The 15,581-nt window shown below is 33.3% G+C and overlaps 1 protein-coding gene across 1 annotated transcript; it reads left to right on the top strand.

Annotated features, from left to right (window-relative positions):
- Window positions 1–7,813: 7,813 nt before the first annotated feature.
- On the top strand, window positions 7,814–15,110 carry LOC144547110 (uncharacterized). The gene is made up of 8 exons (XM_078295718.1): window positions 7,814–8,427; window positions 9,561–12,672; window positions 13,189–13,246; window positions 13,336–13,403; window positions 13,507–13,572; window positions 13,671–13,760; window positions 14,295–14,471; window positions 14,838–15,110. Exons 1-8 carry the CDS (start codon window positions 8,018–8,020, stop codon window positions 14,871–14,873), a joined length of 4,017 nt encoding a protein of 1,338 aa, XP_078151844.1. The 5' UTR covers window positions 7,814–8,017; the 3' UTR covers window positions 14,874–15,110.
- Window positions 15,111–15,581: the final 471 nt, after the last annotated feature.

Raw genomic sequence — 15,581 nt, 5'->3', positions numbered from 1 at the left:
TCATATCTAACAGTTTTATTTTGACTTTTAAATTTTAAATTTTGAGTTATTAAAGTATTTAAAAATGGAGGCATGATGGAGACACAAAAAATGAAGGTATTTTAACCCTCATCTATTTAAATATAGCTTATACTATTTTTTCTGCATAGAAACAAAACTAAACAAAAAAAATCCTCCATTAAAATCTTAGATCACACTAAATAATGATTGGTATTGTTGAATAATGGAACAGTTAACATCATAGAATCTGGATTTGAAATGAGACAAATTGGTTGCTCTTCTGTGGCAAAAGTGGACAGTGAATGTGTTTAGTTTGGTGATTGTGACGCCTTTAAGTTTAATTTAATATGTTATGGTTGTGATATGGAGTTTGGCAATATATATGCTTCATAACTTGAACGATGTATAAGCTCTAACCAACGCATATAAATGAAATGAAATCCCTTTGCTTCAAATATTTGTAATTGATTATGCAAGCAAAGTACGCTTGGAAAGATTTCAAGTCTGTGGTTCAACTTTCTTGTTATTGCCGTATTGGTTACAATACTATATTTTGAAAATTTAACAATAATTTTCTGAATGGGATCCAAAGTCTACATTTGAAAAATTAAGAATAATTGAAATTGGAATTGGAATTGGAGACATCAGAATATCAGATCAAATTTGATCAAATATCATGTCGAAGCCGTCCAATCAACATTGTGCACAAATTTTAATGTTGATTGGACGGCTCCTTTACATCGGACTGAATTTTAATCCGATGCCTATTAGATTTCCTTACTTCATTACAATTGTGTTCGAATTGGAACCACGGAACTTATCGTAGAAAATTACAGTTACCATTAAATCATCGTCTTGGTGACAAGTCAATTTGTGAAATGCATGCTTATGGTTTGGTTAGTAAAGTTCGTCTTTATGATCATACTATATATATTTTTAATTTTTTACATATTAGATGTTTTGATTTGTAATATGGAGTTGTTTCCACTTCATTTGTAATTTGTTAAGAATATTTTATCAACATTTTTCTCTTCTTGAAATATTTTTTTTGTAAACTAAGGAATTACATGTTTTATACTATAAGAGTTAATAAATATTTTTTTAGGCAAATTAATCAATTAATTTTCTAAGAGCAATAATTATGCTGAAAATTAAAATACAATTAATTTTATGAATGAAATAAAATATCAAATGCAAGAATTCAGCTGAATCTTTTACTGATCCTATCAATGCTCAATCCTCTTAAAAATTGTATTATGATTTACTCACGGTAGCTATATCCCAACTGAAACGTAATTTCGAATGCAAATTAAACGGACATTGGTCCCATACGACAAATCATAATTAAAATGTGATTCATATAATGAATGCTTAATGCAAATGAGAGGGCTATTTAGAGTACAAACATACTGATGATACAATTTTTTTTCTTTTTAATTATTATCCTGATATGACCATCAATTTTATTTTTTACATTGCATTACAAGAATAGATATGTATTTGTTTATCCTAAAATGATTCATTGATGAACATTTCAATCCTCTCTTTTCTTTTCTTTTTTTCTGATAGGGAAAATTTGAAATTGTACTTATTTGGATTAATACCTTTTCTTTGAGTAATAAATAATATGTTGAATATTTGCATATGTTTTAAATGAAATATTTAAGGGTTCAAAGTTCAAACTCCTAATGATATAAATTTTACAGAAATTCAAAGTACAATAAAAATAAAATCAATTATGGATGTAAATAAATTAGTGGATCCTACTATGTACAGACACATGTTCTATGCATTAATTTTTTTAAAAAGCCAGGTTGTGCTGGATGTGTCATATTATCCTCCGTGCAGATAGAATATCTTTTAAAGTACCTGACCGACTGTCATCAAATTTAATTTTGTGCTTATTTGAAATATAGAGAAGTCTATTTTAAAATTCATGCTAAATTAAAATGGATGACTCAGATATCATTCTAGGTGGAAAATCGATACATTTAAGATTGGTGAGGTAAATTTTCAGAAATTTGAATAATTTAAGTTAAAAAGATAATATCCAAATCGCGCAGAACATTGTCTTTAAGTGTATTCCTTCTCAAACGTGCAAAATTTAAAATTATCATCAATATAATCCGAAATTATTACTCTTCAGGACATGACCATAAAAATAACAGATAATAACTCCACGTATAATATCTAACCGTTTATTAGAATTTAATCAAATTGAGATAAAATGATATAGATTAATAAATCAAAGAAGTTAATATTTTGTGTGAGCATATCACGGAAAGAATTTAATTTTTATTTATTTCTTGATCCAAAACACAGAGATAGAGTATTGTAAAAGTACAATATGCTGGGCATATATATCGGTATGCACGGTACAATACGGTATGTTTTGTTAAACGTTGTGTCAAGATGTGTTCATACTATATTCTTAACCATGTTGTGTTTAAATTTTCTGAAAATTGACACTGTCTAAGGTCTGACACGACACAATATGACATGTCGAGATACGAATATTAAAAAATTAAAATCTTACAACGGTTCACAGCATTTCAAATTCTTTGGCATTTGGCTACTGGTCAATTGGTCATAGTCACAAGCTCACAGCCGATAACTATTTTCACTTTAGAATTTTCAATTTCTTTGTACCAAAACAAGTATACCATAAAATATTTTTAAAAAAAAATGAAATATACAAAATAATGTAATTTAATTTATTTCTAATTTTCTGAATTTTTTTTCTAGTTTTTTAAAGTAATAAATTAACTAAATCTTAAAAAAAATAGCAATGTACGTTTAAGTACCAACACAACACGTTCAAAGATGTACCGTACCGTACCGTTAAACGTGTTGTATTCATCAAAAAAATTTTTTTGCAGCAATGAAAAACCCATTGTAATCAATCACGGACCTTAAATTGGTGTCATGTTGTATGGTGTTGAACAAACTAATATTTCTTATAAAGATGAAGATCAGTCGACGACAATATTTATTAGATAAATTTGACAAAAGTTAAACATAACTCGGAACAGATAAGTAGAAATGTATTTAATATTTAATACATTTAAAAAACATAAACTTTGATGTAAATTTTGACATTTGTAAAATAAATCGATATTCGAAATTATTCATATTTAATGATATTTTATGGAATCTCAAATAATTTTTAAATTGGATAAAAATAAATGCACAGTCAATGTAGATGGCTAACAACATGACCATAATTATTATTCTATCTTATTCTATTATTAGATATAAAAAGTTATTATTGAGATTGTCAAATTAAATCATTATTAAGAAATTTTAATATTTTTTCTAATGCTAATATCAATCAGAAATTAGTCTCTCCCTTTAACGTTTAGCTCTTATCGTCGAGAAGAGCTTGGGTGCGATGGCTATTGGACTCAAAGTGGTTCCAATGGATTCGCTCATCATCGGATCTGCTTTAGGATTCGCGCCCGCACTTTTGCGTATGCTTTAAAATTCGTGCGCACGAATCCTAAAACAAATATGATGGTGAGCGAACCCATTGAAACCACTTTGGATTCAATGGCCATCGGACCCAAGCTGGTGTGCTTATCGTCATCCTCTTGGCCTTTGATATATCCTATGTTAATGTTGTGGTGAATTAATTAATGAGACGATCCGTTGAGTAATTAAAGGTAAAGCATATAATAAAATTAATGCAGCCTGTTGTATTAAGTATAAGTCGGTAGACATCTTTTAAAATTGAAACTCCAACTGCAATAATGTTGGAATTGGAATAGGAGTGTCAATAGTATCTTTTTAGTTGTTTATTCGATTTGTACTGTATTCGATAAGGTGGATATTAGTAAAAAAAAAATTATTAGTTTATTGGATATGAATAATATTTTTTTCGTTAACCAAATGAGTAAGGATATGGATAATGACTATTTCGTATATGTTACTACAGGGTAATTATAAAATCTAAATATATATTCAATTCAATTTCTAATCCACCTAAATATATATTTGTGTTTTTTAATATTCTTCTTTTATAAAAACAATTCAATTGAAATTGATTGCACATTTATTTTTAATTTTTTTATTACAAATGCAATTACATATGTGGGAAATGAATAAGTTTTTTATGTTTAATTTGTAAAATATAATAAAACTAATTATTTTATTAGTATTATATGTTATTCACCCGCTACTGTTTTGTTATCCAATAATATTAACTGATAAGGATATGGTAGGATAAGATTATTTTTTAGTGGATATGGGTAAAATAATTTTTAATGAGTATGAATATGAAAATGTCTCCACCCAATTCGTACCGTATTCATTGACACCTCTAAATTGGAACCTCAAAACTTTTGGTAATTTTTTTTATCCATTTATTTGTACCGTATTATTTGATATGATAGATATGGATAAAAATTTATCGTACCCATTGACACCTTTAACCACAAAATTTATCTGAATTAATTAACAAATAATTTTAAAATATAATCTGTGACATAAATAAACGTTTTCAAACCGGTCATAGTATGTAGGCTTCAAACCTAAGCCAAATGCTAAACACTGGTAGCTCATACTATCAATGAGGTGCATTAACATTATTCAATATATTATATATCTGTTATATTCTTTAAATGGGAAGCACGAAAACCCAAAAATTTGCAATTATGTAGTTTGATTTTTGAAAAGACATCTTTTATATTTTTAATTTAAAACGTGAAGAATGACTTGATGTGAATAAAAGTTAATGCAGCGATCCAAATCAGACAAGTCAATTTAAGTGGCAAAAAACAAATAGAAGTTAAAGTTGGACACCCCGAAAAATTTGCTAATTTTTTTTTGCCTCTTAAGCATTTTAATTGCATAAAATAACGCGAATAAAAGAGGGGAAAAAAACACAGATAATGTTTTGTAGTCTCTGGATAAGACCTTGTAAATAGTAGATTTTGGGGGGAAAGAAAAGCCTTTTCGCGCAAAATAATAATAATAATAATAATAATAATAATAATAATAATAATAATTGTATGCCATTCTTGATGTCATAGGTTCTCATAGTTTTATAAACATGAATGCTAATTTAGTTTTGTGCGTAACCAATATTTATTTCTTTTACTTTAAACAACGAGCAATTGAACGCTGTAAATATGCCTTTTTCTTTCAAAAGCTACTTCTTTTCGAAAATATTCTCTTTCAGGAGTTTAAATTTGCTTTTTGTCGTGCTAATTGCTAAGCACTTCAGCTTGTTGCATCTCTTTTTTTCTTTTCAATGCAAAGCAGCTCGATTTTTTTTTTAAAACGAGTTTCACTATTTTTTAGATAATTTTTTAAAAACCTAATGGATCCATGTGCAGTCAATAACATGTACAGTGCAATTCACATGACAATATTGCATCGATAAGCCCTGCAATTATATGAATTTCACAATAAAATTATATAAAGAAGAAAACTATTTAATCTCGAAAATTTCTTCAATTTTATGTTAATTACCTTTAAGACTTTATTATATTATTTATAATTAATAAATCTCTTACTATGTTTACTTTTTTATTTGCTATAGAATTAATTATTCATTATCTGAATTTGTTTTTTCCAATTATTTACTCTTGAAACTAAAAATTTGGTTGTTGTTGTTGTATACATTGTGCTTTTTTTAAAACCTTTGTTCAGATTGTACTCCTCTTTTATCTTTTTTTTTTCTTGATTAAAACTATGAAGTTATCAATTACTTAAAAATTTATAGTACGTTCTTCATCTCTTGTCTTGGGAAATTGAATATGAAAATGTTAACTCAAATTTTTGGAGCAAAATAATGCAACATTTTATTGATTTATTGATTTGATAGTTTCTACTTTAATTACTTTTGTTCCGGAACGAAAACATAAACTAGCAAGAGACAAAAAAAAAAAGAAGAGCTCGGTATAGAGACTAGAGAAAGCTGGAAAATAAAAGAGAAAACATAAGAGAGGAAGAACAAGAAAGTGTAAGATATTTCACTATTAGAAAAACAAAAGCGAAGCACATAAAAAAGAAAAAGCACAAGAGAACGCAAGAAAACTAAAAGATAAATTTGAATTCCATAATTAAAAGTAACATATAAAATAAAATATGAAAGAATATTTTAATATATTATTTTAATCAGTTTTAACTACAATTAATGTTAAAATAGTTAAAATGAGAAATAGATAAAAAATAAAAAAAGTTTTAAGAATTAATAAATAGATTAGATAAATCTAAGTATCCACGAGTATATAAAAAATTGAAAAATTAGGAAAGTATGCGAAGATATAAGAAAAATTAATCCTTCATTATTTTTTAGCATTATATGAGACCAGCAGGAGAGGGGAAGCGTATCCTCTGCGGAGCTGTACGGGGCTTTTAATTTGGTCCGTTCGTTTTGAATCGAGCGAGCAGGAAGCGTATCCTCTGAGGGCAGCGCAAAGTTTGAGAATTTTTTTTTTTAATTCAAGCAAGATCTGATCTGGTCCGCTCAATTCAAAACGAATGAACTAGATTAAAAGCTCCACATAGAACGACTCCGTCTTCGCGGAGGATACGCTTCCGCAGGAGAGGAGCCAGGATTGCATGTTTAGCCAATTAAGGAATTTCAGAAATAATTGAAGGCAGAGAAAGACACAGAGGAAAGTCGAGTTGGGATTCATAGCTGACGTGCCGTTTGGGCTCCATAAGCACTAATTCTTGGGCCCCATCTCCGCCCCCAATTTTGTTTGTACCCTTTTCCAACGTTTCAATCTCTCTCTCTCTCTCTCTCCAACCTAAAAGCCAAAACATCTGAATTAATAAAAAAAAGACAACACGAAATGTTGTTTTTTTTACTTCATGAATAACCAATAGACTCTTTGCTAAATATTCTCATGAACTTTTCATAACCTTTAGACTATACATCTTTTGTTATAAAAATGCATACATATCTGTAATGAACTTTTGATACACTTTAATACGTATATATAGATCTTATTAATAAATACTTGTTGAAAAAGTTCTAAATTGTTAGTTACCAAAAGTTGAAAGTTCTCCTCACAACTTTACAGTTTCTGTGAAGATTTTCAAAAAATAAATAAACACTTGTCTATGCTATCAAAACATATTTGTTTATTTCAGTTAAAAGTTAAAACAAAATTATTGATAGTTGACTTATTTTCATTGTTTTAACTTTTAACTGTTGTTCAGAATTTTCAAACTCGTTTCTAAAATCTTTTGAAATATATACTTAATTATTTATTGTTCAATATATATTTGAATATTATATAATTTTTTTTACTGTGTATACATTTAACTTTGATAAAAACAAGTTGAGATAAATAATTAAAGACTACATATATATATTTTTTAATTGTATGCCCCTCAATTACATCCCGTCTAACTCAACAGCTTCGTGATACACATTTATTGAAATTAAAAAAAAAAACACCAATGAAAAATTATTTAAATGAAATATTCGTCGGTTCCGCCTATATTTTGATTTTTTAACATGCATACAATTATTTACAATTCTTAAAAAAAAAATAAAACATTACAACGACATGAAGCAAATAAAAGAGACTTGTAAGGACACGCAGCAAAATTTTCAAACATCATTTAAACCTTAATAAAATTCTGAAAATGATCGGATTCCATAGCCTCTGAGGTACAAATATATTTATGTATAGATAATAACCGTCTGATTAGAACACGGCCATTCCGGTCCGATAAACTCTGATCGGACGGTTTATATATAAACAGAAATATGCTGTTACCTTAGGTGATAGGCATTGGAAAAGGACCCGAGAAGAGAGAGAAAAAGAAAGAAAGCTGTCTCCCCTGAGGCGCTGACTGTTATCTACTGGCCCACTGCTCTCTCTTCACCTCTTCTCCTCTTCTCTCTTCACACATCCAAAATTGAAAACAAAAAAATAGTAGAAAAAAAACAATTCCCACCTCTGCTCCTCTCTCTCTTCTTTGCACACCCAAAGACGAAAACCCACTTCTTTAAACCCTAGAAAAATTCCTGTAAAGTGTGAAATCTCTGGTTCATATGGAGGAAGAACTGGAGGAAACCTCCCTCCGTCACCGCACAGCAGCATCGCGTCACCACCACCACCAGCGCCGCCGGGCCAAGAAGCCTCCTCCTCCAACGACCAACTACGATGACGTGTTTGGTGGACCCCCTAGACACGCCGTACCGTTCTCTGGCGTACCTGACGACTATGCTGAGGTGTTTGGCGGCGTCTCGGTCTCTTGCTCCATCCCGTTTCTTGATCTTCCGACGGGGCAGATGGACGGCTGGGATTGTGCGAGTGGGGAGAACGTGAATGGTGTGGAGTACGGGGAGATCTTTGGGAGATGCGACTTCTCTGATTTTGCGGTTCCATATGAGGAGCTGTTTGGAAGGGGAGAAAGTGATGAAGGAGAGATTGACATGCATTTCGCTTCTACTAATGGAAGGTGTGGTTTCTATTTTCTTTTTACTAATTTTGGTGGTATTTTTTGTGTGGGGGTTGTGGGTTTTGTTTTCTGTGTAATTAAAGGAAGCTTCAACTTGACATGGGAATTTTTATTTATTTATTGGGTTTTCAGACTTTAATAGTGGATAAGTTAGCCAAGTAGGAAGAAAGTTATGTAATTTAGAATTGAGTTTTGGTGAAATTATGTTAAAAATAAAAAATATTTGATTTCCTCTTTTGAATTAGTTTATTGAAGAAGTTAGAAAGCATAAATCTTTTTATAATTTTCACGGAGGCACAAGAAATAAACGAAAAAAAAAGAGGTGAAAAGGAAAATTACGAAAATAACATTGCTAATTTAGTCTTTTGCTTAAACTCTTTTGGTGTATTATATAATTGGCAAAGAACTTGTAGGTGAGATACTGTTGAGGTTGTAGGTCCTTTTCATTTGACTCTAGAATGCAGTTTGGACTGTACAAATTCATAATAAAATGCTGTTTAAAGTCATCACTTTTACCCGAAGGTCATAGAATGCAGCTTTTGTTTTTAGAAGTTGTAAATTGCAGTCTAAATTTCAAGGGGAAAATTTTATTCGCCAATTATTCTCCATGTTTCAAAATAAATGGTAGTTTTTATACTGAAAATGTGCATGTATAATTTTATTGATCTTGTTTGTAATACAAATTGTCAATCTAAATTTTCCGCTAGAGTGTTTTGTTTACCAATGATCCGCGCCTTTTTATTTATAAATTTTTGCGCGGGAGTTCCTATTCAAAAAACATGTTTTGCATTTTTACCCTTCAGATTTGGTATTTGGTATTGCATGCAGACAGAAAATTGATTGCATTCTCCCCTGAAATGTACATTAGGGAATCATACATTTTCTATCTGTAGTATTGTTATTTACCTTGTGAAGGTGATAAGGTTGATTGATTGTCATACATGGTAATGATATGCGCCGTCCATAAAACACCTCAGCTACTCGAACATCTCATGCAATGCGGTATACACATTTAAAATTTTCTGAAATAAAAATAAAGGAATTTCATTAGACTTAAAATAAAATTTAACACCTGTAAATTGTCTAGCATATATTAAATTATCCGCTTCTTAACGTTTCTTTAAAAATTTTAGGTCATCGGTCAAGGGTAGGTCGGGCCCACAGACCATAGACCCATCAGAATTTATCCAAGAATACTCTAATGAGGATAACATTCCATATTTGGAGGATGAAAACTTCTCTGCGGCTTCTGATGAGATCCCGAAGGAGTACAACACATCCTACAACAAGTCAAGCAGAACCCGGGCCCACGAATTGCTTCACACAACTGCATCTGTATCTCAGCCCCAAACGGGTTTTACTTTTGTTATTGAACCCAACAACCCATTACCTGAACATCTCGTTGTCATTGAGGATACAGTTACTGACGAAAGCAGTGTGAAACCTAACCCTAAATCCTCTGTGAATAGTCAATTTATATCTAGCAAAGAACAAGTTTCACATGGTGTGCCGTTTTTGGATGTAGCTGATGTCAATCTCCTAACCCGATCCGCAAACTTGCCACCTCCAGCCCCGAAAACTTTAATAAATGAGAGGCAGAGAACAAATGCATTTCAAAAATCTGTTTCTGTTTCGAATTTCAGTACAGAAGCCGAAGAGCCACAATTGACTCAGCAAGTGAAGCCAAAGACAATTTTGAAAAGTGATTCTTTGCCGCCAAATTTTGATTTTGTGCCGAATTTGAAGCTTGACAGGAGGGAGAAACCAAAATTGAAATCAAGGCCAAATACATTTTCGAAAAGTGAGTCCCTTCCACCAGGTTTTGGGTCTGAATTGGATGCCATGAAGGAGGCAATGGAATTTGCACAGGCAAGACTAAAGACAGCCAAGGAGTTGCATGAGAAAAAGCGCGAGGGTAAAATTACCGAGTTGCCCCTGAAGAAAAAGCATGTTAAAGAAGAAAATTTGGAGAATTCTGAGGGGGAGAAGCCGAGAGTGTTGCGATCTATTAGTTTGGCTTCGAATTTCAGTAAGAGCAGAGAATTTATGAAGTTACAGGGAGGAGTTGCGGCAACTCAAGGCACTCGTGAATTGGAGAAATCTGGGAAGTGGAGATCAGATGAGGAATTTCATGAATTGACTTCAATAGATCAGCCAACAAAGGAAAGAGAGAATAAAGTAGGAATGACTGGAAATGAACCCTTGGTGGAAACAAATAGCGAATCGGTGCAAATCAATGGATTGCCATTGACTGAAGCGGGATTGACTGGAAATTTCAATGCAGATGTGAATGATACTGAAAACTTGCAACTGGCAGGAAAAATTACAGGAGATGATGATACCGAAGCATCAAAAGAAGATGCTAATGTGATCTTGAAGGGGGAAGATAAAGAAAATTCAGGAGAAGTTGAGGAAGAAATTGAAGGCGGTAAGGGATATGAAATGAAAGTTGGGGTGGAAATAGAAGAAGAGGACAGAATGAAATTAGACGAGGAAACAAAAAGACAAAGGGAGAGCGAAGAACTAGAAAAAGAGAGGCAGAGAGAGAAAGAAATTGAAGAAGAAGAGGAGAAAGAAAGGGCACTTCAATTGGAAGAAGAGAAAGAGAGAGCACTTCAATTGGAAGAAGAGAAAGAAAGGGCACGCTTGGAAGAAGAGAAAGAGAGAGCACTTCAATTGGAAGAAGAGAAAGAAAGGGCACGCTTGGAAGAAGAAAGAGAAAGGGAATTGCAGATGGAAAAGGAGAGGGAGGAAAAAGAGAGGAGGGAACGAGAAAGAATAATGGCTGAAGAGGAAGAAAGACTAGAAAGAGAGAGGATGAAGAAATGGGAAAAAGAAGAAAGTGAAAGAGAGAGATTGGAGAAGGAAAGGGAAGAGAAGCAAAGGACGTTCGCAGAAGAGAGAGAAAGAGAGAGGAAACTAGAAGAGGATAGACAAGAAGAGAAAATGAAAGAGAAGGAGATGGTGAGAAAATTAGACGAAGAAAAGGAAAGAGAAAGAAAATTAGAGGAGGAAATAGAAAAAGAGAGGGAGAGGGTGAGAAAGCTGGAAGAAGAGATGGAACAAGAGAGAGAAAGAGTAAAAAAACTAGAAGAAGAGAAGCAAAGGGAGAGAGAGATGGCACGCAAGTTGGAGAAAGAAAAGGAAAGGGAGAAAGAAAAGGAAAGGGAGAGAAAATTAGAAGAGGAAATAGAAAAAGATAGACAAAGGATAAGAAAGCTTGAAGAAGAGAGAGAATGGGAGAGAGAAAGAGTTAGAAAACTTGAAGAGGAGAGAGAGCTAGAGAGGGAAAAAGTTAGAAAGCTGGAAGAAGAGAGAGAGGAAGAAAGAGAACGAGTTAGAAAACTTGAAGAAGAGAGGGAGAAGGAGAGGATAGAAAGAGAAAGAGAACAGAAAGAGAGGGAGAAAATAGAGCAAGAAAGGGAGCAGAAAGAGAGGGAGAGAATGGTGAAAGAAAGGGAACAGAAAGAGATGGAGAAGAAGCTTGAAGAAGAGAAAGAGAAACAAAGGATGGAAAAAGAAAAGGAAGAGAGAGAAAAACTGAGAAGGATGGAAAAGGAAAGAGAAGAGAAAGAGATGGCAATGAGGGTCGAAGCTGAGACGAGACGGTTAGAGAGGGAAAGAGCAGAGGAGAAAGATAAGGTGACCAAATTGCATGGGGAGAAGGCAAAAGAGAGAAAATCAGAGGCAAGAAAGTCAGACGATGAGAGAGAACGTGAGAGACGTGTGAAGGAAAGAGAAAGAAAAACAGAAGGTAGAAAGTCTGACGAGGACCGGAGGAAATCTGATGAGGAGAGAGAAAGGGAGAGGGACAGGAGGGCCAGGAAGGGGAGGGAAATTGAGGATAGAGAAAGAGAGAGGGAGGAGGAGGAGAGGAAGCGGGAGAGAGAGAAGGACAGGCTGGCGATGGAGCGGGCCACACAAGAGAGGGCGGAGCGCATTGCATTAGAGCGCATCACTGCTGCCAGACAGAGGGCAGTGGAAAACAGAGAAAAAGAAGAGATGAACAGCAGAGGTGGCGGTGGAGAGGGATTTGAGAAGCGGAGGTCGAAGGGGGAGGAGGAGAAGAAGGAGAGAGAGGGGGAGAGGAATGCCCGGGATGCACGTCTGAGGGCTGAGAGGGCAGCTGTGGAGCGGGCCACGGCAGAGGCCAGAGAGAGAGCCATCGAGAAGGCCAAGGCTGATGCTGAGAAAGAGCGGGACCGCCTTGAGCGCTACAAGTCCTTCAACAGGATCTCATCTCAGGTATTGTGCAGTACTACTACTTGTATGCTCATATTCTGATATTATACTTGACTGGTAAAAATGTGAAACACTAATCAGAGTAAAGAGAAAGCACTGACTTGTTTGGTTGGTTATTGTTTGATTATCTTAATCATAGGCAGATCCAGGTGTACTTAATGGGGTTCAGTATTCCTATTTTTTTTTTCTATATTATATACATTAATGCGTTATTTTTGATGTTATATAGCTTTAAGGAAGTTCATGTTTGACATCAATTAAATTACGAGGATTGTTCTATTGTTGACCCCCTAATTACACTTCATACCTTTGATGTGATTATTGTATGGAACAAAACATTGGGTATGGTACCTGACCCTTATTTGGAAAAAAATTGGCTGTGTCCCTGTTGGAGATTAGGGTGTTTTGAATTTTGGTTTAAGTTTAGTGAAACCTTGGTAAATGCCTGCAACAGTTTGTTTATTTTTTATGTACTATTTGGTGTTAGTAAAAATGTTTTTATATGCTTTTACAATGTAGGATCATGCACAAGAAGTCCATTTTAAGAGGACCCAGTCAGATAGTGCTCTCAATCAAGGTAGACTGCTTTTAACATTTAGCTTCAGTTTTACTTTTTTTTTTTTTTGTGTGTTCTGATCTTATAATAACAACAACAATAAAATGTAGGACATGGTGAATCGGCCTTAAGACATAAAGCTAGATTGGAGAGGCAACAGAGAACTGCTGAGCGTGCTGTAAGATATGATGTTTTATTGTTCCCTACTTTGCCCTTTCCCAATTTACATATATATTTTTTTTCCCTTCATATTCTAATTTTCAATTATTTATTTAATTCAGGCGAAAGCACTTGCTGAGAAGAACCGGCGTGACATTATGGCTCAGAGAGAGCAGTCGGAAAGAGATGTATACTCCTCTCTCTCTAATATAATTTGCTTTTGATAGAACTTGAAAGGGTGAGTTTTTGACATGCAACTGATTTTCTTGCTATTGTGGGTGCACAGAGAATTGCTGAACACCTTGATGCAGAGGTCAAGAGATGGTCTTCAGGCAAAGAAGGCAATCTACGTGCCTTGCTCTCTACCCTCCAATATGTGAGAGATATTTTTGAAACTCTTGACTTCTAATCTTTTGCTTACCTATATTTTACAAGGAGCAGGATTCAATACCTTGTGTTTTTCATGCCTCACATCCTCATCTTCTTCGTTTTCAAAGTCTAAACCGTCGATCCGAACAGCTTAACATGATCTCCATATTATAAAGTGATTGGAGACCAAATTTTATATTTTTTGTATTTTTTTTACTATTTTTGTAGATGGGTACAAAATCACTGTATTTCAGAAGATTCTGGACCATCCAAAAACAGTGATTTTGTTCCTATCAAAAAAATAGTACAAAAAATAAAAATTTGGTCTCCAAACACATTTTAATATGAATATCATGTTGAGCGGTTCGGATCGACTGTTTGGACTTTGAAAATGGAAATAAGGATGTGAGGCACGATTGAAGCATGAAAGACACGAGGCATTTACCTAATCCTTAACAAGATACTTCCATAGGACACTGTTTTGATATTTATTTTTTTAACTTGTGGATGTTAAAGAGTTAAACTTGACAATTGTTTGCAGATATTGGGGCAAAACAGCGGCTGGCAATCGATTCATCTGACAGAGGTTATTACAGCAGCTGATGTGAAAAAAGCATACAGAAAAGCAACGCTTTATGTGCATCCTGACAAGTTGCAACAGAGAGGTGCTTCAATTCATCAGAAGTACATATGTGAAAAAGTCTTTGATCTTCTAAAGGTATATGTTCCTTCATTTTCAAAATATAAGCAAAATTTCATGTGCCCAGTAGCAGATTTTGTTTGCCATGCACTGTGTATGTGTTTTGAGTTGGTGGAATTGAGTTTGGGGGGTGGGGGGTGGGGGGGGGGGTTAGCTAATGTTGTAGTGGGTTATGGCATCGTATTTATTAGAATTTTAAACACCTTAAGTTATGAAAAATCTACGAGCTCCTTAAAAGGTATCAAATTTGCAACATAGTTTTGCTAAAATGAGCAAGTTTAAGGTTATAAAGGATATTTGAAGGCCTTGCTTTTTAATGCAGTTACCTTTCTTCTTTTGCAAATGATTTATATGCTTAAATTAGTTTTGTTTTCACATTTCCAGGAAGCATGGAATAAGTTCAACTCGGAGGAGAGGTAGACAACCAGATTTAGGGTTTATGTAGTTGGTTCTAGGGTTTGCTTTGGGCTTTTATTACCCTAAAGCTGTTTATCTTTTAGGATTTGGTTAGTTTTGTTATTATATTACCCATCTATCTATCAGCATTCATTTTTAAGAAGTATTTTTGTATAAAGTTTAGTATGTCAAGCAAACATGTAATGCAACCTAACTTATGGCTGGTTTAATAGGATGATAATCAATTTTAGTATATAAAAATTACTTGTTTAAAGCTATTTGTGCTTAATTTCAGTGTTTGTTCATAACAATAACCAATACTATATATACTTTTTACACACCAATTAATGAGAGTTACAACCATTCAATTTTCATTTAACATCTTATTTGTAAAATAAAAATCCCAAGTATACGTAGAAACCGAATTAATTAGGATCGGCACCATCTATCTTTCAATTGACAACACAATTTGAACTGGTGGCTTATTAATTGGTTCAGAATCTACTCAAATTGTATGAATGCGTTCACTAATAAATAACACATCTATTAATGAAATATTCAATCATACAAATTATATATGAAAAATTGAATATTTTCAAGGGATTTGTTTTTCAAAAGACACAATAAAAAACACAGAACTCAGGAGTGCAGGTGTCATCTGATAAATATTAACAGACGGCTGCGATTGACCCCAAGTCATCGCTACTGCTAATCGTCACAGTTCTTATCAAT

Source organism: Carex rostrata, chromosome 30 (genome assembly GCF_964058835.1).
Source record: "Carex rostrata chromosome 30, lpCarRost1.2, whole genome shotgun sequence".
NCBI lineage: Eukaryota > Viridiplantae > Streptophyta > Magnoliopsida > Poales > Cyperaceae > Carex > Carex rostrata.
This window is presented reverse-complemented; position numbering and strand designations above follow the sequence as displayed.

Excerpts from the sequence above, each read along its gene's own strand:
- LOC144547110 (XM_078295718.1), top strand. The coding sequence starts at position 8,018 with ATGGAGGAAGAACTGGAGGAAACCTCCCTCCGTCACCGCACAGCAGCA. Across the intron at positions 13,247-13,335 it reads AGATAGTGCTCTCAATCAAG|GACATGGTGAATCGGCCTTA; the intron begins GTAGACTGCTTT and ends AATAAAATGTAG. Across the intron at positions 13,573-13,670 it reads GAGAGCAGTCGGAAAGAGAT|AGAATTGCTGAACACCTTGA; the intron begins GTATACTCCTCT and ends GTGGGTGCACAG.